This window comes from Globicephala melas, chromosome 5 (assembly GCF_963455315.2).
Source record: "Globicephala melas chromosome 5, mGloMel1.2, whole genome shotgun sequence".
In the NCBI taxonomy this organism is placed as follows: domain Eukaryota; kingdom Metazoa; phylum Chordata; class Mammalia; order Artiodactyla; family Delphinidae; genus Globicephala; species Globicephala melas.
The window spans coordinates 121,896,629-121,919,175 of record NC_083318.1 but is presented as its reverse complement, the minus strand read 5'-3'; the positions used below and the strand labels follow the sequence as shown (position 1 = coordinate 121,919,175).

At 39.6% G+C, this 22,547-nt stretch overlaps 1 protein-coding gene across 1 annotated transcript; it reads right to left on the bottom strand.

Moving 5' to 3' along the window:
* Positions 1–10,982: 10,982 nt before the first annotated feature.
* On the bottom strand, positions 10,983–15,637 carry DDIT4L (DNA damage inducible transcript 4 like). The gene is made up of 3 exons (XM_030865594.2): positions 15,503–15,637; positions 15,072–15,211; positions 10,983–13,203 (listed from the first exon to the last, which is right to left on the bottom strand). Exons 2-3 carry the CDS (start codon positions 15,160–15,162, stop codon positions 12,713–12,715), a joined length of 582 nt encoding a protein of 193 aa, XP_030721454.1. The 5' UTR covers positions 15,163–15,211; positions 15,503–15,637; the 3' UTR covers positions 10,983–12,712.
* Between the last annotated feature and the right edge of the window lie 6,910 nt (positions 15,638–22,547).

Here is a 22,547-nt window from a genome sequence, read left to right as displayed (position 1 = left end):
CTAAGTGCAAATCTTGTGAAGATGGGGCTGAGATGAAGGGCAGGATAAAGATGGTGGGGGAAAGGGTGCTTTGTCAATAGAAACTTCACATGAGTTTAAAAAGAAAAGCGCTTTACATTTAGAGGCTGTTTCTGTTGGTTGGTTTGTTTTAACAGTTTTGGATTTGCTTTCTTGGTCTAGTCTTGAATATTTTAAAGAGGGAACTTTATTTTGTTTACTTTTCCTGTTTGAGCTAAAGTGTAGAAAAGACACATTGTAAGACTGTCGTAAAAGATTTGTTGTAAACTGTGTAATTTGTTGTAATACTCTGTAAACTCAGAGTAATAAAGATAAACCAACTCATAATGGCAATGCTTAAATTCCAGAAATTTTCTTCCATAACAGCCTTGTTCATTATTCTTCTAGTTACACCTCTGAAGCCAGAAATCCCATAGTTTACATCAACATTCAATTGGACTTGTTACTTTCTCTGCTTATTAAAGAGAAGCCCAATATATACCAGCCTATAAGCAATAAGAAATAGTTGTTTTATATTAATAATATTCCACTCCTTCCAATTATTTCCATGTGGTTAGGTAGGAGGATTTGAATGCACAGCAGTCAGTTTGGGTTGATTATCATGAAGAACCGAAGCAATAATTTTCAGGGCTTTGCATCAAGAGCAGCTTTGAATTTGGGCTCTCGTAGTGCACACCAATATGTTTGTAACTCCAGCACTAAAGTACTCTTCGTCCCCATGTGAACTGGAAGAGGCCATCTGGGAGGGTGCTGTACACAATATTATGTTATTTGGGGCCTTTACTTAAACTGGGCCCCTTCACACTGGAAAACTGATTACAAAAAAGCAGTTTTCTCATGGTCTGGTTGTTTTTCATCATATCTAAAATCCTAGTGTGGAAGTCTAGGGCATGCAAAAGTTTCGAGCGCTAGCACTGCCATTTAGGGAGTTCTCTTATGCCATTTTTAGTGAGTCAGGTCAGAATTTTCCAGCTGTCCTCTCCACCTACTACAAATACATGAAACCCTAGCAAAGCCCTTTTCACTGGTAAACACTTTCTTTGTTTAATTATAGATACATAATATATTAGTTCAGTTTCTTAATTAATTTATTTATTTTTGCTGTGTTGGGTCTTCATTTCTGTGTGAGGGCTTTCTCTAGTTCTCTAGTTTCTCAAGCGGGGGCCACTCTTCATCGCGGTGCACGGGCCTCTCGCTATCGCGGCCTCTCTTGTTGCGGAGCACAGGCTCCAGACGCGCAGGCTCAGTAGTTGTGGCTCACGGGCCCAGTTGCTCCGCGGCATGTGGGATCCTCCCAGACCAGGGCTCGAGCCCTTTTCCCCTGCATTAGCAGGCAGACTCTCAACCACTGCGCCACCAGGGAAGCCCCTATTAGTTCAATTTCTGTTTGGTATATCAAAATAATTCCACATAAGTCTGATAACACTATATGGTAAGTTACCCTCAGAGATTGAGGCAGAGTTAAGATCAACAGGAAATTTGATCATTTAGAGTTTAAAAGAGTCTTCGATTTCTCTCTTTTCCATCACTTCAACCGAACTTTTATTTCTTAGTTCCACCTTTCTACATACACCCTAAAAGTATTAGTTGTTGTAGTGGATGCCATACCATAGCGTACCATCCAGGTCTGGGATGCTCATTCCCCTGGCTGCTGGGAGTGTTGGTGGCTGACAGCTTTCAGGTGACCCCTCTCCATGCATTGCCCTCACCCAAAGCCATGCACCTTCTTGGAGGCAGCCATTCCAAAAAAAGTCACAGTCCTAAATTCAGTTTTCAGAACAAAGGCAATTTCCAATCTAGAACCCATTTACTGAATGAGAGTTCAAAATTCCTGGAGAAAAAAATGCCAGTAATTCCATGCCAAGTATATACAATAATGATGACCCCCCATCCTCCCTTATTCTTTCCCTAAAATGACCTACAGCCATTTACTTGGATATTTGTACAACAGAAAATGGAGAATACATCATTTCAAGGTGTGTCAGATGTGAGGTCTGAGTTGACATTGATGACCCGGAACTTAAGCATCATCATGACTTCCAAGTAATAAATGGGGTCCTGGTCCAGATCCAGCTCACAGTGTACCTCTTGGACTCATGGATATAGCCAGTGGTCATTTCCTTGGTCCCCACATGTCTAATTCCAATGGACCCATTTGGTAGTTGGCAGAATATATTGGTGCTTTGGCCTATAAGGTAAGAACTACCATTGTGCGAACAGCGAGGAGTAAATGAACAAGTGTAACAACTAAGGCCTAAGGACATGGTGACCAGGGGCTTAGACCTCTTAACCATGGGGGTCTGGGTCACCCCTCTAGCAAGTCAGCTGACCAGCAGAGGTGATAACAGAGAAAGCGGGGAATCTAGAATGGTGGCAGACAAGGAAATGATACTCCACTGTGGCTTTGAGACCACCTGCAGTGGTAGGGCTGTAGTTTTGTTCCACTCACCTTTGTCAGTTTCCCTAGGAAAACAGACCAAACAGAATCCTGCAAGAGCTGGACCCAGAATTTATTATATGACACACATGAATCTGAGTGGCATGAGGGCAGGTGGTAGATGCTGCAATGTGCCACTCAGATCCCCTCTTCACATCTGAGGCCGGCATCTTCCAAACCACTGGGAACATTACCACGTCAAGAATTGCCTCAGCTGACTAGTGCTGCCTGGTCCAAAGTCACACACACCTGTCCTCAGTAGCCTGTTTCGAATGCCTGGTCAGTGAGGGTGAGGATACAGGCAAACCCTGTTGCCTCCGGGGAAATAACTCTGAAGGGCATCCTAACTCTGGAGCTCCCTGACAGGTCAGGTGAGGCCTTTTTGTGAGACTGCATCAATGGTTCAACCATCTCCTTTGCTCAGTCAGTTTTACTTCCTTCTCTCTGCCAGGGGGCGTTAATCAAAGGGCATCAACTTCCTGCTTGCAGGTCTCCATCTCAGAATCTATTCCAGGGAACTCCACCTAAAGCAGTTATTAAAGCAGAAATGATGCCAGATGTAAGATGTGTGGTCATCTTATCTCATGGAAGCTTCTCTAAGTTCTCTCATTCCCCTTCCTGGGTGAACTTCTGCATTAAACAAGCAGCAGAAACCCCTGAATATCCGAAGTTTACTGATGCCCTTCTTTTCTTCTTCCTTATCTCAGCCACCAAAACCTGTTCATTTTTCTTGGTAATGGCTCTTGAGCTAATTATCATCATCATTATTACTATATTTAATGTACATAAGTTGTTTCTTATCTAGTTTAGACTCTTCTCCCCTCCCATGTAGGTATTTCAATTGGTTCTTCACTGATCTCTTGCCTCCTGCCTCTTCATCAATCCTAAACCATTCATTATATACAATGTTTTCTGGTTGATTTCCCCCGAATTCTACATTATAATAGTACCTCACTGCTTATAAAGATGAACTAGCTCAATTACGTAGAAACTGTACTTCTTTGTGTGACGTCCCACAGGCCTGTGCCTTGGGCCATACTGACCTTTTCCTAATCTGTTTTATAAATAGTTACTGAATATTGACAAAGATAAACATGCAAGTCTGCCTTAAAGTTGCTCGGAATGATTTCAGAACTTCTGCTGCTGCCACATTCTATGTGCAACACTATCCCTTGAGTAAATCCTCTCACAAATACTGATTCTTTTAAGAATATAAAATATTCAAGCACAGTGAAAAATACAGAGAATTATAAAGTAACTGGGTACTAGGTTTTAACAGTTTTCAAGCTTATTTAATTTATCTTTAGTTTTTTGATCAATAATTCATTTGAGATGCTCCTGTATAGCTTTTTAAGATCTCATTCATTTCCAAAAACGTTTTTTCATTTTTTTTCCTTTCCTCATATAAATATTTAAGGCTATACATTTCTTTTTATATACTGTCTTAACTGCATCCTAGATGTTTTACTATGTAACAATTTCCTTATCATTAAATTTTAAGTTTTAAAAATTATTTTGACCTATGAATTATATTTGTACTTAAATTTCCAAATATATGGAAGTTTTGTGGTTGTTTTCACGTTTTTATTATTTATTTAGAATAGTCTTTGTTAATTTAATGTTTTCTATGTGTTATAAAATGTGATAAATTTAGGGATATGTTTACTGTAGATTTTGAAGTAATATGTATTTATAAGTTGGGGGTTTATAGTTCTATGCATGGTTACTAAATACAGTATGTATGGTGTCATTCAATCTTTCACTTCTTTAATTCTCTTTTGGATTGATCTCTCAATTATTGAGAGAAGTATAATAACATCATTCACTATGATTATAAATCGCTCAACTTTCTAATTTTATGAATTTGCACTTAATATTTTGAGGCTCTGTCATTGGGTACATATGTTGTAATCAGGGAAGGAAAGTCATTTGTTTATCGTGCTTGATTTTTAACAACAAATGGCAGGCTCAGGTCTTAACACTGGCTGTTGGGAGGCAATTCTCTGTGAGTTGCTCATGTCTCTGCATCTCTTACAAGTGAGGCAGTGATTGCCCTTTGGTCTGAACTATCTTTTCAAGGATGTTTGTATAGTGATCAACAGTGGAAGATAGGTAGTATATTCCTCTGGAGCAAAGGGCAGGCATACCCATTATAAAAGACTGGGGTTCCCTAAGCTCAGGGTTCCACGCCTGTAACACAACCCATAGGCATCCATTGGGTCCAACACCATTGCTCCTATGGGCCTTGGCAGGGATGAGGGGACTGATGCAAACATGCTGATGCTCATGCTTCTTGAGTAATAAAATCCTTTGTCTCTTTCCCAGAAGGCTTCTACAAGTATCCATGAAACTGTGGCCGGCTAGTATGATAAAATTCTTTGTCTTTATCCCAGGGGTTTTCTACAAGTATCCATGAAACTGTGGCAGGCTAGTATGATAAAATTCTTTGTCTTTATCCCAGGGCTCTTCTACAAGTATCCATGAAACTGTGGCAGGCTAGTATGTTACCTCTAAAGTAGGGTAAATCTTAGACCCTTTAGAGTTCTTCACTTCATTTTACAACTTGTCTGTATTGCTGCTGCTATTACTTCCTTCACACTCCACAGTGCCTATTATAGCAAGTTCTATTTGATTTATGTGGTAGCTGCCTAGAGAATTCTCTGAAACACAGTAACAGTTGTTTATGCTGTTGCTGATAGAACATTGCAAAATGGTGTTTTAACTCCCTCCAAATGGTTTTAGTCTGGATTTTAGCCCTGAAAAAGGTTGAAAAAACTTCCTTCATTCTTTCCCAGCAAAGTCAAACTTGAGCTATAATTTGGGTTTTGATTTGAGATTTGATCTGTGTGCCTTTGCATTTCCTTCAGCATGATTTGAGTGGATTAAAGACTTTTTTAATATTTGCAAATCATTAACTAATATTATTACGTAAATAACTTGACCTAGTTATCAGTTCTGGAAATAAGATCAAAACTTACTTATCCAGATGGTCAGGTTCCTCAGCAGCCTCTTTCAAATAGTCTGCATTCTTCGGCATGCTCTGTCATAATTTTTCACATGTTGTGTGTTCAAGCAATAAACATCATTTTATATTATTCTCTGCAAAAGTAAATGTGTTGCAAGATTAATAATATGTAGCCCATGGCCAAATGGTAATGTTTTTTGCATTTTATGCTGTTTTTCATGAATTACTCCATGGTTGCCCTCTGTGGTGAGAATAATTGAATGCTGGCTGTGATAATTGTTGCAGTTTGCTCAAATTAGGAAAAATTAATGGCCCAGATAAATCCTCAGATTTTCCTGTCTCTTAGAGCTGATTTAGTGAATATTTACTTGTTGTAAGTATAGGAAGTTCTTAAGTAGAGATATAGTTTGAACTTTGCTTAAATTTTTAAACTGCCCCATAGCCTTTTAAAATTTTAAGAAATTTTATTTACTATTAAGTAAGTACAAAAAGAGATGTATGAAATGCATGTAAAGCGTAAGGAGCCAGGATTCAACAATATATGCATGCCTACCTCCAAATTTAAAAGATAATGATCGCTACTATCACCTTTGATGTTTTTTGTGAGTGCCTCATTATTTCCACCTATTTTCTTGTCCCTTCAGATGTATCCACTCGCTTGAAATTTGTGCTTATAAATCCCTGGATTTTTTTAAATAGATAAGCCGCATATATTTGTATCTGTAAATATTTTAGTTTTCTGTTTTTAATCATTACATAAATGTAAAAAATAGCTTATTTATTCTTTTATGACTTCTTTTTGCATTCTGTATTGTATCCTAAAGATTCATCCAGGTCTTTTATAATTTAGATTCCATTCATTTTCATTGTTGTTTAGCATTCCATTTATGGCCATAGCACAATTCATTTATCCATTCTACAGCTGATGGACATTTGTGTTGTTTCCATACCAGTCTTCTAAACAGTGTGATGCTGAACTGTCAGTCTCCTGGCACATGGGTGCAAGAATCCAAGGCAGTAGTCTTAAAACTGGGAAATTAGTACAGGGGTAAACAAATGTTTTCCCTGAGGTATGTGCAGCACACAGTTTTAGGGGGACCAATTTCCAAACCCTTTGCTTCTATGTATACTCTTTCCTAAAATTGATCTCCCTGAGAACTTACCTGAAATGCAGGTCTAACTTGCTCACTTCCCCTGTAACAGTCCTTTTCCCTCACTTCACGAAGGACATGCCTTTCACTATTGGCCCATCTTACTGTAATGCTTTATTCAGGGGTATAATAACCTCTAGGGTACCAAACAACAGGACTGTTTGAACTATTGCTCTAGGATAGTGTTGAGAAAGCTCATTATTTGAACGTCTGCCATTACGAGTGAAATTGTGTACCCCCCAAATCCATATGTTGAAGTCCTGATGCCCTGTACCTCAGCATAAGTAGCTCAAATATTGATTACAATTTGGTTTTGTAATAGGCAAATTTTCTGTATTCCCATCTACTTATTGATGCTAATATATTTTCTCAGAGCTTACATTTATAGAGACAAAACATAGGAAATGATGCTTAATCCTCTAATTCTAGCAAAAACAATACCTATAAATTAATTCACGACTTTAAAAGAATCATTTCACTTGTAAATCAAAACCACAATGGGATACCACCTCACACCCGTCAGAATGGCCATCTTCAAAAAGAACACAAATAACGAATGTGGTGAGGATGCAGTAACAAGTGTTCCCACTTCGTGCACCGTTGGTGGGAATGTAAATTGGTGTATCCACTGTGGAAAACAGTATGGAAGTTTCTCAAAAAACTTAAAACTACCATATGACCTAGTAGTTCCACTTCTGAGTAGATATCCAAACAAAACAAAAACATTGATTCAAAAAGATACAAGGTACATGCACCCCAGTGTTCATAGCAGCATTATTTACAATAGCCAAGACGTGAAAGCAACCTAAGTGTCCATCAACAGATGAATGGATAAGAAAGATGTAATATATATATATCTAGAAATCCAACAATAGGGAACGATTAGGCTAATTATGGTAATTCAACTAGATGGAATATTACTTAGTTATCAAAAATGGTCATTATACAATGATCATTCATTCTAACAAGGAAAATGTTTATAATAAAAGACTCAGTACCAAAACAATAAAAATTCCAAGTTCAAGGTAAAAAAAAAGAATTATTTCACTGAGAGAGATTATTTTTTGCTTATTAGTATTTAGATAATTCAAAAATATATTTAATGTTGCTTTGATTATTGTGTACTATTTATAAGTTTAACTCAATAAAAAATTAACAAAGTCATGATCACAGGAAATTTAAAAAATTGTCATTTAAATTTACAATCTTGTTTTTACTATGAGAAGAAATATTAATAAAAGACTTTTAAGTCTAAAATATATGAAGGTAAAATTCAGTTTAAAAAGTAGACTTTAAGAAGATACAGGAAAAAAGAAAAAGTAACACTGAAAAATTTTATTCTGTTGATGTACCTAATTTAGCGTTTTCTAAGTAGTTGGTGAGTTTTAAATTACCATGCTATTTACATTCCATTGGAAACATTTAACGAGATGATGTAATCATTTCATTTAAAAAGATCATATTCACCACATACTGAACAGATATTATTTTCAACTTTTTAAACTTAGGCTGAAAATTTTGGATGGCAATTTAAAAAATATGGCAGAGGGTGTACTTTTACAAAATTCTCTTAGATGTGCAACAAGCAAAAAAGTTTGAAGAACACTGGTCTAATTTCATAAAATATGCTTATCTTCAACTTTACAAAATAATGCCAGGCTGCATAGATACACATATCGGCATGTTGGAATAATTCTTTTTTTCCTGTATCCTCACCAGGATTTGGAATTTTCAGATTTTAACACACCCCCCCTTCGTTTTCTTAAACCCATGTGGATGTATATCCACTGGTTTCTCATTGTGCTTTTAATTTGGATTTCCCTGGTTAATAAATAGACTGAGCATCTTTTCATATGTTTATCACCATATGGGTTTCCTTTTCTGTAGGTGCCTATTCAAGCTTTTGCCCATTTTTTTTCCTTTGAGTAGTTTGTGTTTTTCTAATTGCTTTGAAATAATTCTTAACATATTCTGGTTACTAACTCTTTTTCAGTTATATGTATAGAAGATACTTTCAGTTCATGAGTTGTATTTTTATTCTTTATAGTGTTATGTGATAGACAAAAAGTTTGAGTGATTTCTTTGTATCTTAAGAAATTTTTCTACTTCAAAATCATAAAAATTATATTGTCAGCTAAAACTTTCCCTTTCACATTTAATTCTTTAATCAATCTGGAATTGTATGCATTCAATTTCATTTTTTTATGTAGATAATTATTATAGCTCCAATTATTGGAAAACACCATCATTTATTTATTTTTTATTTATTTATTTTTTGGCTGCATTGGGTCTTCGTTGCTGCACGGGCTTTCTCTAGTTGTGGTGAGCGGGAGCTACTCTTCTTTGCGGTGCACGGGCTTCTCATTGCGGTGGCTTTTCTTGCTGTGGAGCACGAACTCTAGGCATGCGGGCTTCAGTAGTTGTGGCATGTGGACTCAGTAGTTGTGGCTCATGTGCTCTAGACCGCACACTCAGTAGTTGTGGCGCATGGGCTTAGTTGCTCTGCAGCATGTGGGATCTTCCTGGACCAGGGACAGAACCCATGTCCCCTGCATTGGCAGGTGAATTCTTAACCACTGCACCACCAGGGAAGTCCCCGCCATCATTTATTTGCTCATTGCTCTAAAGTGCCAACTCTGCTATAAATCAGCTTTCCATTTACATATGTATAGGCCTGTGTCTGGGCTGTCTATTGTTTTATAGAATAACTTGTCACTCCCTGTGTAGCAGAAACTGTGTTTTCAGTTCATCAAGCCCATTTACTTCTGGGCGCACTGTGCTACCATATTTCCCAGCCCCTCTTACAATTGAATGCGACCATGTGACTGAGTTCTACAGGGGATGTAGACAGAAGTTATGTACATCACTTCCACAACTAGCCCCCAAGCTTCCCATGAGATCCTTCATAGTCTCTCTCATCTCTTGCCTGTGGCAGGTGTGGAGGACCCAATGGAGTATTGCGAGTCTATAATCAATGGCAGAGTCTAGGCAGGAGTCCGGGGTTCTGAAAATCTGCATGATTCTCCTCCCAGCTTGTCACCGTGTATCTGTCCCTCCTCATCTGCCACCGATGTGCCTTGGACTTTTGTTTTTATTCTCACTTGTTTAAACCGATATAGGTAGTTGAGACCTGAGTGCAATAGACTTAAGATTTTTATACTTGTACATCCTTCCGGTATGCACGTGGGAGAACTGTGAATAGTGCGACATGATGCTGACTCCATGAGGGTATAGATCACATCACTGGCAAGATAGAATCAGGATATTGAATCCATTTCCATAAAATTATACTATCTTTCTATTAATAAGAGGAAAATAAGACATCTGATCTTTCAGGAGGCCATCAGACACTCTAGCTAACAGTTTATTCCCCATTGAAATAGATAAGGGAGAGATCACACCTTTTTTTGAAGGTACATGAGAAAGTAACTAGGTCAACTACAAAAGATAGGTGTGAAGGTGCCAGGATTGAAATGCATATTTTTTAAATATTTGAGAACTTTAAAAATTCTAAGCACAGCTCTGCTCCAATGAATGGTGAATACTGTCAATAGTTGCCTACTTTTTTTCTACCTGGAAAGAAATCACATTAAGAATTTTTTCTTTGAATTTAAGGGCGAATGTTTGACATCACTTTTACAGTCCTTTGGTGATGTGGGTAAGATGTCTGTGCTGCCTTCATGCATTTGGAGAAAGCATAGTGAGCACAGCTCCTGGAGCTGGCTCTGTTTTATACTCTGGATCTCCTGCATAACTTAGTGACTTTGGGCAAGTTACTTAACCTCTCTCTGGAGATGACAGTGGTCTCATTGCATGGGACTGTTATGAGGAGTACATGAGATGGTTTATGTAAAGCACCTAGAACAGTGCCTAGACGTAATAAGTCTTATTAAATGTGGGTTAGGTAGTGTGAGAAATCTGAGCTAATGACAAACTTGAGGAGACAGAAAAGATAGGTGGACAAGGTTAAAAATTCAAATTGATGAATGATTGTGGAATTATAAAGATATGTTGCTCTGATAGAATATTCTGGTAAAAATTAAAATGTATACTGATCTTACAATCTGATATATCTGCACTTGGCCATTAGGAAAACTACAGAAAAAGCCTTTACACAATGAGTAATTTTTTCAAAGGCAGTTGCTAAAGGAACTCAAATTATTGTCTTCCAGTGAAAAATATTATTGTATTTGAAAAATTATGAAGCAAATGACTCTTTATTGATACATAAGCACATGCAATATACAATTGGAATATTATAATGAAGGGTACAAATAGCCTTTGTCAAAAAGGAGATAAATAATTGTTCTGTCACCTTCCCTCAAATATTGTCAAATCTATTTTAGGGTGATCATTGCATAAACTCACAAAAGACAAAGAGGACAAGAGAATTAAAAATATATGATGCTTTATTGTCAAAAATAGACAAACTTTAATTTCCTTTAACAGGAATATTAACTTAAGAATCTCTATAAGTCACCACTATTTTGTGAGTGTAAAAGACAAGAGAGTCAAAGACAACTGTTAGTAGAAAAAGGACAACAGTTTTACATCCATGCCAGAGACTCCTCGCCCACAGAATTACAGTGACCTTCAGAGCCCTGGACAATAATAGACATGCAAAACAAGCTTGACTTATCCTGGCCCAGTCCTGTAAGATTGGCGTTGTGGTATCTTTCCAAGCATTTGAAGAGTTCAATTTGCTAGAACACTTACTGATTTGAATAGGGAAATTTTAGGGCATTTATGGGAATAGGATCACACCTGCTTTTGAATTACACCAGGATGAAGGCATGGTCTCTACAACCCTGGCCTCAGGTATGTAAAGTGGTGCTAAGGAGACCTGAACAAGCTCCTTATCCAGGACCTACAGCAAGGATGTGAAGGTCTTCCTGGATGAACATTATAATATGTTGGCTATGTTCTCTCATTAACATAAAAAAAGATAAAGATCTAGCTAGTTGAAACAAGAGAAAAATAAGGCCTTTATTGTTCCCTAGGGACAGGTATCCAAGGATGAAGAAAGCTGGGTGTGTGCACTGGTTATCTAGATCATGACTTTCATTCTCTAGTCTGTACTATAAACCAGATACCCATGGTCAAAGGAGACTTTGTAAATAGACCCATCTTAATAATTAAAAGTGGTAGTGTGCAGCTATCTCCTTTGAAGATTCAGGTTAAGGCGAGTTACATTAGTTTTCAGGAAAGGCCAAAGATGAGATGACACTGACATGATGAGATGGTCCATCTGAGATCAAGTGTAAAAGCAGAAAGAAGCTAGATTATCAAGTGAATGAGAAAGGAACTGGAACTCACTTCCCGTCCTTATACACATTCACCATTCACTCAATGGAAAAGTAATCAACTTCATGCAAAAAAATCAGCATTTTCCATTTTTCTAGTTTAAAGGTAAAATTCAATACTTAAGAACTAGAAAAACTGAGCTTATATTGTACCATAAAGTTATTTAAAACAATACTGTGGTTACTGAAATGGTAGCTCAAGCTTTTGCCACCTCTTTGAAACAGAAGAGCGGAGAGGATGCAGAGAGACAGAGAAGTACAAAACTCTGTTCTTACTGTGACATTCCTTACTCACATTTGCGTGGGGTTAAGTTTTAATTAAGCTCACCTACTTAATTCTATCCTCCTGTATAAGAACATGTGAGTAGGGGCAGGAAATGGGTGGTATGAGCTTTTGCAAGTTTTGATGGGCTAAGCATCATTCAGTTAAGATTCTGTGATTGAAAGGATCACTCTGAAAACTTACAGAAAAAAAGCCGTATGAAAATCAGACTAGGCAAAGTGGGTTCAGACAGTCTAGCAGCAAGACTACCTGGAAAACTTGTGGAGTCAAATAAAAAACTAAAGTGGATTGCTTCTTTTTTTTCCTTATTCCATTCCATTCCATTTTGTAAAAACTGTGATAAATGTAGACAATGTACTCTCTTGTGGGTCATTTTTCAAAAGTCCCCAGATAAGCCCTTGAGTTGGGGTGGCCCTGAATATGAAATAGAAAGAAGATGAACTCAGTTTGGGGTTTCCTACCAAGAGCAGGCACGGCAAACTACAATGACTTTAATGGAGCGCTGCGAAGTTTTATTACCCAGTCATAAAAAGGACCCTTTCCAGTGCTTCCCTTTCAGCACTCTTCAATGACTGTTGTACCAATCAAGGAGTAAAGCTTTTTCTTAACAAGTCGGAATCCTGAGCTCAGGATCAGAGTTCGCCTGAGGCCAGAAGAGAAGCGACCTCGACTAAAGAAAAAATCCCTGAAGCTCGTCCATGAGCAGTTCTCCTGCTTAAACACCAGGGTAAGCTCAAAGGTGGGCACCACGCTAGAATCACACACAATCCTATCCAGCTTTTTACATACATTTTCAATTTCCAAGTTCACGTGCATAACGCAGCCCCGCAGGCCGCAGGGCTCGGTGGAGGAAAGCCGCAGGACGTCTTGAGCAATCCTCTGGGTCAGTTTCTCAGGAACAAGGACTTTCGAGCAACCGAGTTTGGTGTGCTTTGATTTGGACAGACAGTTCTCCAGCATTTTAACCAAGCTCTGGCAAGTCGTCTCCTCAAATACCACCTCGTTGAGGTTGGGTTCAGGAACAACATAATCCCAGTAGTCAAAATCTGTGGAAAATGGAAGTTTAAGATTAAAAAAAAAAAAATCCAGGAGCAGAAAAAAACACACTGGGATATAGCAACATTGTTTATTTCTTCTATCTGTTACAGCTACTTGTTCTAATATTTGTTTGGAAGTCAGCTGATCTCACTCTGCTGTTAACTCGCTGGGTAATAAAGCAAATCATTTAACCTGAGACTGAAAGTTCACCTATGAAATAAAGGTTTTGATAAATAAGGTGGGTAGGCTATAACCATTTTTTAAAAAATTTATATGTGTACACACACACACAATCTGACTACGTATCACAAATCTATTTATGGTTATCTTAGAATACTAGTGATTTTCTTTTCTTTCTTGCTCCCTGATTTGCTTATGGGGGTTTTCTTATTTTCTTTTACAGAGACTATGCATTAGTTCTGGAATAAAAATGTTAATATTTTTTCTTGACTAAGGATTATTACCTTCTAACTCTAAGAATACATTCATTTATTATTGTAAAAAACAGATTTTTTGGTATTGTCCTTTAGTGATGAACTTAAAATGAACTTTGATGAGTTATATTAAACATCAATTAAATTTGTGTTTTCTTTGTAAGTCTTTACTGGAATGACCTGTAGATCCCAATTTTAGCTTCAACCTCTTCGATTAAAAATTGCTCAAAGAGAAGACCTCTGAGGTTCACATGGATATTTATAACTGGCTGGGTAGTTTTTTGTAGCCAAACAAAACAAAATACTCCTAGGAAAACAAAATTAGATTTGCTCAAAGGAAAGGAGATAGCTCTGCATTTGGTCACCTACGTTCCAAATTAATCCTACCACTTGGCAGGATGCCTCACCACACACAGTCAACTAAGCAGGCACAGGCAGATGCCCTGTGGGCTCCCCACCCTAAGCATACTGCACTTCATTGGCTACTGCATTTTCCTCTCTCCACATCACGTATAAACTTAGATCATTGCTTTTTTTTTAAACTAATTGAAACAAATGCACTCCAAATTATAAGGCTCCATATTTTATCTGCGTTGAAAATAGAGAATTTTAGAGCTTTGGCCTATAAAATTAGATCATCAACCACTTTGCCTTCTAAATGAGGAAGGCCCAAAGATCTTAAGCAATTGGTCTATGCCCACAGCTCCTGAGTGGCAGAGCAGTGTGTTACTTTAGAAACTCCTGTTTAAAATTGCAAATGACAATATGTCCAGCATCACTGCTGTTTTAAAGTTTCCTTTTGGCCTTAAAAAATGAAATAATGGGTATATCCACAAATAGAATACTACTCAGAAACAAAAAGGAACACATACTGATAGAAGCAACAGCGTGGCTCTCAAAATCATTAGGCTGTGGGAAAGGAACCAGATACAAAAGAGTACATATTACATGCTCCATCTGCATGCAGCCCTAGAGGTGAAAGTAATCTATAGGGACAAAAAGCAGATCAGTGTTTCCCTGGGGACGGGAGAGGTAGAGTGGGGAATTGATGGCAAAGGGGTACATGGGACTTTGGGGGCAGAAGGTGATGGTAGTGGTTACACAGGTGAATACATTTGTTAAAACACACATAATTGTACACTTAAAATTCACCATAACTTCACAACCATGTAGGGTAGGGACCTGTACAGTTTTTAGCCCCAAAGAGTCTATTAGCCGCAGACTAGATGGATGCAGCCCTTGGGGTTTTATCTTTTGCTTCTTTTGTTTCTCACCATCATGGACAGAAGATGCTAAAAGTTTGGAAAGGAGTCTCTCTCAGATGGATTTTGTGGCACTTCCAACATTCAAGGAGGGGGTCGACACTGCACGCCCGCCAATCCCATCTATCCAGGGGCTGCGACCTTTGGAGGGAAGAGAGGTAGGCGGTTGAGACAACTCACCATTTAGTAGGTTCCCCGGGTGGAAGCCACGGTCCAGCAACTCCGAAATGCTAGCCGGGTTCTTACTGCTCAAACTGCCCGTTGCAACCATGGTCAACGGCTCTGTTTCCCTCGCGGGGCGGAACGGCCTTTCCGGGGCGCTAGAAAAAGGAGGCAAGAAGGACAGATTTGCAAAAGCAAGTAAGACGTGCAGAGGCTCCTAAAATGCCCAGAGTCCCCGGAGCGAACAAGCCGAAGCATTCCTTTTCCAAAGGGGAGGAACCGGCCTCTGCAACTCAGGTTAACAAAACTCCGGGAGCGGAGACGCCTACAGTCACAACCTGAAACTAATTCAAAGTTAGCAAAACTTGGAGCCGGCTTGCCCCGCGGAGCCCCCCACTGCGCCCGGAGCACCGGAGCCCCCAGGCCCCGCTCCTCCCACCCAGGCTCACTTGCTGGGAGTTCGCCGGGGCCGACGCGCTCGCTGGCCAAAAAGCTGCGGGTAAACCGAGGCAGGCACCGTCTTCAGGAGGCCCCTCCCTCGGGGGCTTAGGGACCTGCGGACCCAAGCGGCAATCGGCACCCCGCTCGCCCCCAGCCCACCCCGCCCCAGCTCCACTAAGCGGCCTCGCCTCTGGGGCGGCGGGCGTTTTATAGGCCCAGCCTCCTCACCCTGCCCCGGCCCGCCCACCTGCGCCGCCCCGCCCCGGCCCCGGGCCCCGCCTCTCCAGGGTCCGGTTGCAACCCAACCCCGATAGTTCCAGCAACCCTAGGCTAGCCGCTGGGAGTTTAGGCTAAGTTTGCGGTAGGGTTGCAACCTGCTGTTTCCTGGGTGGGCCGCGGGTCCCCGTGAGTGCAATTCCGGGTGCACGACTCGCCCAAAACTGACCGCTCCCCTCCGCCACCAACCAGGATTCTTTGGTGCGACCCCTCCCCTAGCGTGCGCGCACACACTCACACTCCTGATGCCCTTGTTGACTTTCTGTCCCGGGCAGCGGGAAGCTTTCGGCCTTTTGTCTATTACCGTGACCTGAGGCTTTGCTCTGTCAGACTGACCACTTTGCTTAAATCTGTGTAGATGTTCAATGGGCATCATTTCTGCGCTTAGTTCTGGCCTCTCACCGAGTCAACTCTACTCCGCGTCCCGTCCCAGCGTCTCTGTATTCTCCTCTCCCGCACGCGGTCAGCTCTAGCTTGCCTTCCCGCATCCGAGGCTCTCCAGCCTCGGGTCTTCACTGCACCCCCAGCACCCTTCGTACTGCTTCATCTATGACTAATGCGTTTTCACCGCGAGAAAGGGTGAGCCTGGTACTCTTCTAATTAGACCTGGCTCCAGAGCGCCGGCAGCTTGAATGAAGGGGAGTTTGCCAAGAAACTAAACAAAACCATTAGTGGGATTTTAGCTGCTTCCACCACCCTCCCGGGCTCTGGGAGCAGTTGTCATTCTCAAAGGCAGCAGTTCCTGGCAAGCCCCGTTAGCGGGAGGAACTTGGTCTTGGGCGGTCTTGAAGGGTCTCGGGGCAATGAAGATACAAGTACAGTGATTTATGTCCTGCTAGGGATATAATCCCTGTGAAGCTTGATGCGCAGTCCTGAACCTGAGCCCACAGAGGGACAGAGGAGCGGCTCAGGGTCAACAGGCTCGCCCAATCCATGTGTGGCAAGAAGCCAAACATTATGTGTTCATCCACGGTGCCTAAGCCACCCTGTTCCCGCTTTGGTGTGCCAGTAGAGGTGATCTGGTCAGAGTGAGCTTTCCCAAAGACGGTGGTGGGTCAGCAGAGGAGAGGAAGGGGATGCCTGGAGGGAGAAGAGTTTCTACAAGCAGGAGGTTCTGGTGTTGGCTCCCAATCCTTTAGGATTCTGTGTACAAGGATCTGTCGGTTAGGGCCTTGAGAAGCAGTTTCAGCGGTCCAGGCTAAAAACTCTTAGTAAGAAAAACAACAACAGAAGGGGTAAGGAAGCTGTGATAAACAGATCAGTGGGAGGACACTGGGAGGCAGAGCAGCAGAAATTAAAAGCAGCTTGACAGTCCATTTTTAACTCAACTCAGGCAGCTGCGCTGCCTGAAGGTCAGGGGAGCCAAAGAAGGAGATGTGATAGGCTAGTCTTTGAAAGCAGATTTCCACCTCTACTTCAACAATAGAAAAGGGGAAAATAAGCCCTTTTAAGCCAATTAAAAAGCAATTTCAGTGGCAAATGTGTTCAGGACCAGTGGATGGTCAGTCGGGTATGGCAGCTGGGGGCGGGGGACAGGCCACAGAGCCTCCTTATTTGGGTGGCAGTGCTAGTGAGACTGCCTCTTACCTGCATCTAAGGAGAGTTATTAGGATTAATATAGTAAGTGATCTGAACCTATACCAGTGAGGGAATTACCCATTTCAATTTCCTTAGGGTATTTAGGCATAACTCATAAACTAAGTACTCCCAAAGGGCCAGAAAGATTATTGTAACTTCTAGAAAGTAGCAGTTTCTCTCGGCTCACCTGAGTAACTGAAATTTTGCAAAGCCCTTGGGGATTTTACTGCAGAAAATAATTTACTTATTATGAAAGACTTTGAATAATATCATTCTCTTTGACTGAATGGGCCTTGCTCTGAGGAATTACAGGGCATAAGTAATGACTAATATAGAAAATGTACCTGGGATAATTAGCGGAGATTGTCCTTTTTTATCTTCTTAAAAGGGTTACAAAATCCTTTCTGTCATTGGTTTGCATCTTTGCAGGGTTAAATAAACAGAGCTGATTTTTCAAAAGGAGCTATAGGACAGAATTAGGAAAAACTAAGTGCCATAATAAACTTGTCAAAAGATGACACACTTGGTCTATTAGAGTTTTTTTTGTTTTGTTTTGTGGTACGCGGGCCTCTCACTGCTGTGGCCTCTCCCTTTGCGGAGCACAGGCTTCGGACGCGCAGGCTCAGCAGCCATGGCTCACGGGCCCAGCCGCTCCGCGGCATGTGGGATCTTCCCAGACCGGGGCACGAACCCGTGTCCCCTGCATTGGCAGGCGAACTCTCAACCACTGCGCCACCAGGGAAGCCCCTAGAGTTTTTAATGTTGTGGATACAGTTAATTACTTGTAACCGAAAGTTCATCACATTGGTGTACCCCAGGTGTTTATCAGGTGCAGGGATGAAGTATGTTTCATTGCTGTACCCCTCTAAGTATCCTCTCTAATTAATACTGTAAAGATAGTTTGTAAGGCTGCTTACTGGAAATAATAGTTGTATATGAAGGGAAAATCTAATTGATTAAATAATTTTATTGCCTTTCATACACCAATGTACTATAACAAACTACCAAAACCATGAGCAAGGACTTTAACTTAAGCATGCTTGCTTTTCTATACTATGATTTACTCATCCACCTTCATACAAAAAAGGGGAATAGCAGTAACAAATGGCAATAGTATGTTCATCTGATGTACACACAAATAAGTTCCATGCTCCCTCATGTATAAATATAGTGTTTATAATATCATTGCTTACATAAGTACAAATTCAGAATACCAGGGATTTTGCAAAAAACAAAAGACAGTATGATGCTTTGGTATACTGTTATAAGAAATACTTGTGTCTTCTGCATTTGTGATTTAGAGTGTTGAATATTTATTACATGTTTTGCCAGCCATTTTTCTCTCTTTATCCAGTACATGCTATTGTTCCTGAGCTCTTATTAATACATTTACATTCAGTGCATTGCTTATTTCATTTCATAAACTATGACACCAGAGGAAAAAAATGACTGGGTTTCTTAATCTGTACAGTGGATTCAGGGAGGATTTACAGGATATGGAAGTTGATCTGTACAATATCCAAGGTCCCTTAGCAAGCTTATAGGGTTGTTGTGAGGATTAAAAGAGAAACCCTTATAATCAATGCTAAATATTACCTCTTTTTTAATAAACAAATCTGAGATCTTTGAGTGCACACTGTCTTTGGCTTTCCTTGGTTGTGCGAAATTTGTAAATCTAATACTCATGTGAGTCTTAGAACAGGGCCTGGTACCTAGCAAGTACTTAATGAGTGATAATTGTTCTGGTATTGTAGTTTTCTGGTTCAATGAAAGCTAGAGGGGCTACATGGAGTTAGAGAAGTATTGCTAAAGTAGAACACAATTTATGGTCTTTCCTGTTTGCAGGAAATCTGGAAACTATTTGCCACTGGTTAGGAAAGACGTTTTTATTAGAATATGCATAAGTGTGTTGGGAGCAGGAAGGAGAGCTCCCAATTATATGTAAGAAAATAATGTGGGTAAAAAGTTATCTTGGTTAATCTTTGTTAATCTAGAAAATGATTTTCTGGAAAAAAGTAAAATTTACAGACATGTAAAATCATTGACTGTAGAACCACCCAATTGTGTCAAGATAGGTATGACATTCTGGATGAGATACTTCATCATTATTTTTATTTGTCTTTGAAGATGTTCCACCCAATACAATTTCCATTTAGTCATTAAGTATGCAATACGAGTTATTCTATGGAATGTTAAGGGATTTTCCATTACATAAAGAACGTGGAGACTTATTTAGTATAAGACCAAAAAAAGTCCAGTATAAAATAATATGTACTATCTGCTGCTGGCTAAAAACTGAGAGAATTTTCCAGTAGCAGAAGGCATTACCTCTCTAAATTCTAGCAGAGAAATGGTTACCATGGTGACTTATCTCTTAAAATAGTTGTATGATGTTTTCTCTTTATAAACAATACTATGTGTTATCTCCTTTTAAATGAAGAAAGCTGATAAGTGTAAATGCACACAGTCTGCTTTTCCTTAATTACGCAAAGGTTTCTAATTCAGGTGCCTGCATAAGAGAGTGTCAGCCAAGAACGTGGAGTAGGCCCTTAACATTTTTCTAGGGATCCATTTTGCAAGCCCCAAATTTGAGAATACCATAATGACACACCATTTCTCTGGAATTCTTATGTGCATGAAGATAAGAGGAAAATAAAGCTATGTGTTCATATAGGTGCTGCTCCTTCATTGTTCCCCCTTCCTGTGGCAGCCTGGTGTCTTATTCTGGTGGAGGAGCTTTGCACAGCTTTTGTCATTCACACTTGTGTCCCAGAAAAATTACAGCTTGCTTCACGACATAAATTTGTGGGGTGGTGCCAGAAGAGAATTAAATCCAAGCATGCCCACTGTGGACTAGATGGGGGATTCTGCAGCGTAGTCTTTAGAATGGGTCTGATCCCCATTCTGCAGATGTCAAGCGTATTAAGATTGAAAAGCTTGACAAAGTCACAGAGAGATTCCATTTTTTAATCTTTATGGGGTAGTAGTGAGATCTGTGGACTGTGGAGCCTAGGTGCATACCCCAGCGATGACACGAACTAGCTGTATAGACTTTGATAAGGTCCTTAATATCTCTGTGAATCCATTTCTGTCTTTAAAATGGGAATTGTAATAACTTTACCTTTTGAAGATCTTTTTGGGGGATTAAATGAGTTAATACACAATGTACTCAATAAATATCAGCCGTGATTATAATGGTGAATTTTGCTCTGATTTTTTTTTTTTTTTGGAATGATTATAAAGGATTTTATTTTTGCTCTGATTTTGAAAAATCCCAACGCCCTGGTGATAGTGTTATGAAAAAGTAGCTTGGGGAGCGTTACGTGCATTCAAGGTGTGTATAAAAGTGTATCTTTGGTACACATTCATTCATTGGTTAGTTGACATCAGAAGTATTTATTGAATATTAATTATCTGCTAGGCGTGGGAAATGCATCAGAGTCTCTGTACCCAGAGAGTTTGTAGTTTAGAAAGAAACGTAGACAAATAAATACAAGGTTACAATTAGTAAGCTAAGTTAGGGGAGCTACATGGTGCTATGGTGGCACAATGATATAAGCACTAATACATTCTGAAGGAGGATTTACAGCCTTGCTACTCAGGGTGTTTCAAGGACCAGTAGCATGAACATCATTTAGGAGATTGTAAGAAATTCAGAACTTCAGTCCTCAATCCAACTGAAACAGAATCTGCTTTTTAAAAAGATTCCTAGGTGATTCAAGGGGGAAAGTGGGGGTGGGAGGAATTGGGAGATTGGGATTGACATATATACACTATTGATACTATGTATAAAATAGATGACTAATGACAACATACTGTATAGCACAGTATAGAACTCTACTTAATGCACTGTGGTGACCTAAATAGGAAGGAAATCCAAAAAAGAGGAGATAAGAAAACCATAATTCAAAAAACACATTCACCCCAGTGTTCATTGCAGCACTATTTACAATAGCCAGGACATGGAAGCAACCTATATGTCCAACAAAAGAGGAATGGGTAAAGAAGATGTGGTACATATATACAATGGAATATTACTCAGCCATAAAAAGGAACGAAATTGGGTCATTTGTAGAGATGTGGATGGTCCTAGAGGGTGTCATACAGAGTGAAGTAAATCAGAAAGAGAAAAGCAAATATAGTAGAGTAACACATATATGTGGAATCTAGAAAAATGGTATAGATGACCTTATTTGCAAAGCAGAAATAGAGACACAGATATAGAGAATAAATGTATGGATACCAAGGGGGAAAGGGGTGAAGTGGGAGGAATTAGGAGACTGGGATTGACAGATATACATTATTGATACTACATATAAAATGGAAAACTGATGGGAACATGCTGTATAGCACAGGGAACTCTACCTAATGCACTGTGGTAGCCTAGGTGGGAAGGGAGTCCAAAAGGGAGGGGATATCTGTGTATATGGCTGATTCATTTTGTTGTACAGTGAAGGCTAACACAACATTGTAAAGCAACCATACTCCAATAAAAATTAATTTAAAAAGGGGATATATGTATATGTATAGATGATTCATTTTGCTGTACAGTAGAAACTAACACAACATTGTAAAGCAACTATACCCCAATAAAAATTAATTTAAAAAAGTAAAAAAAAAAAAGATCCCTAGGTGATTCATATTGTATGAGAAGCCCTGCTTTTAATTAAAGAGAATAAACAAAGCAATAACACCATTTAGGCATTTGTAAAACCTTTTCTGGGCCAATTAATAAAAAATATTTATTGAGTTCCTACTATATATAGGGCCTAGTCTTGATGAAAGTTGGTTCCCAGCTGGGCAAGTGTCTGTGGATTCTCCATAGCTCCCATCAGCCATCATGGCCTTGGGCTTGGCTCATAAAACCATGCAGAGCTATGTGAAAACAGTCTGGCTTCCTGAGAAGACTATTATAGAAAAATAAAATCGTGTTTAATAAACTTGAGACACTATCAAACTGTAAGTTGTTTTTAACCTTGATGAAATGGAAGCCAGTTAATGTAACATAAAGAATGGGCTTACATTGCAAAACGTATTTAAAATGATTGGTCTGTGGAATGTTGTATTTGGAAACAAAAAATTTGGAAGGAAGGGAGTAGTACAGAAAGATATATGTCTTATTACTTCCGAATGTACTGGAGAGGATAAATACAATTATGCAAGAAGTCATCTCTTGTTCTATAATCATATCATAAAATA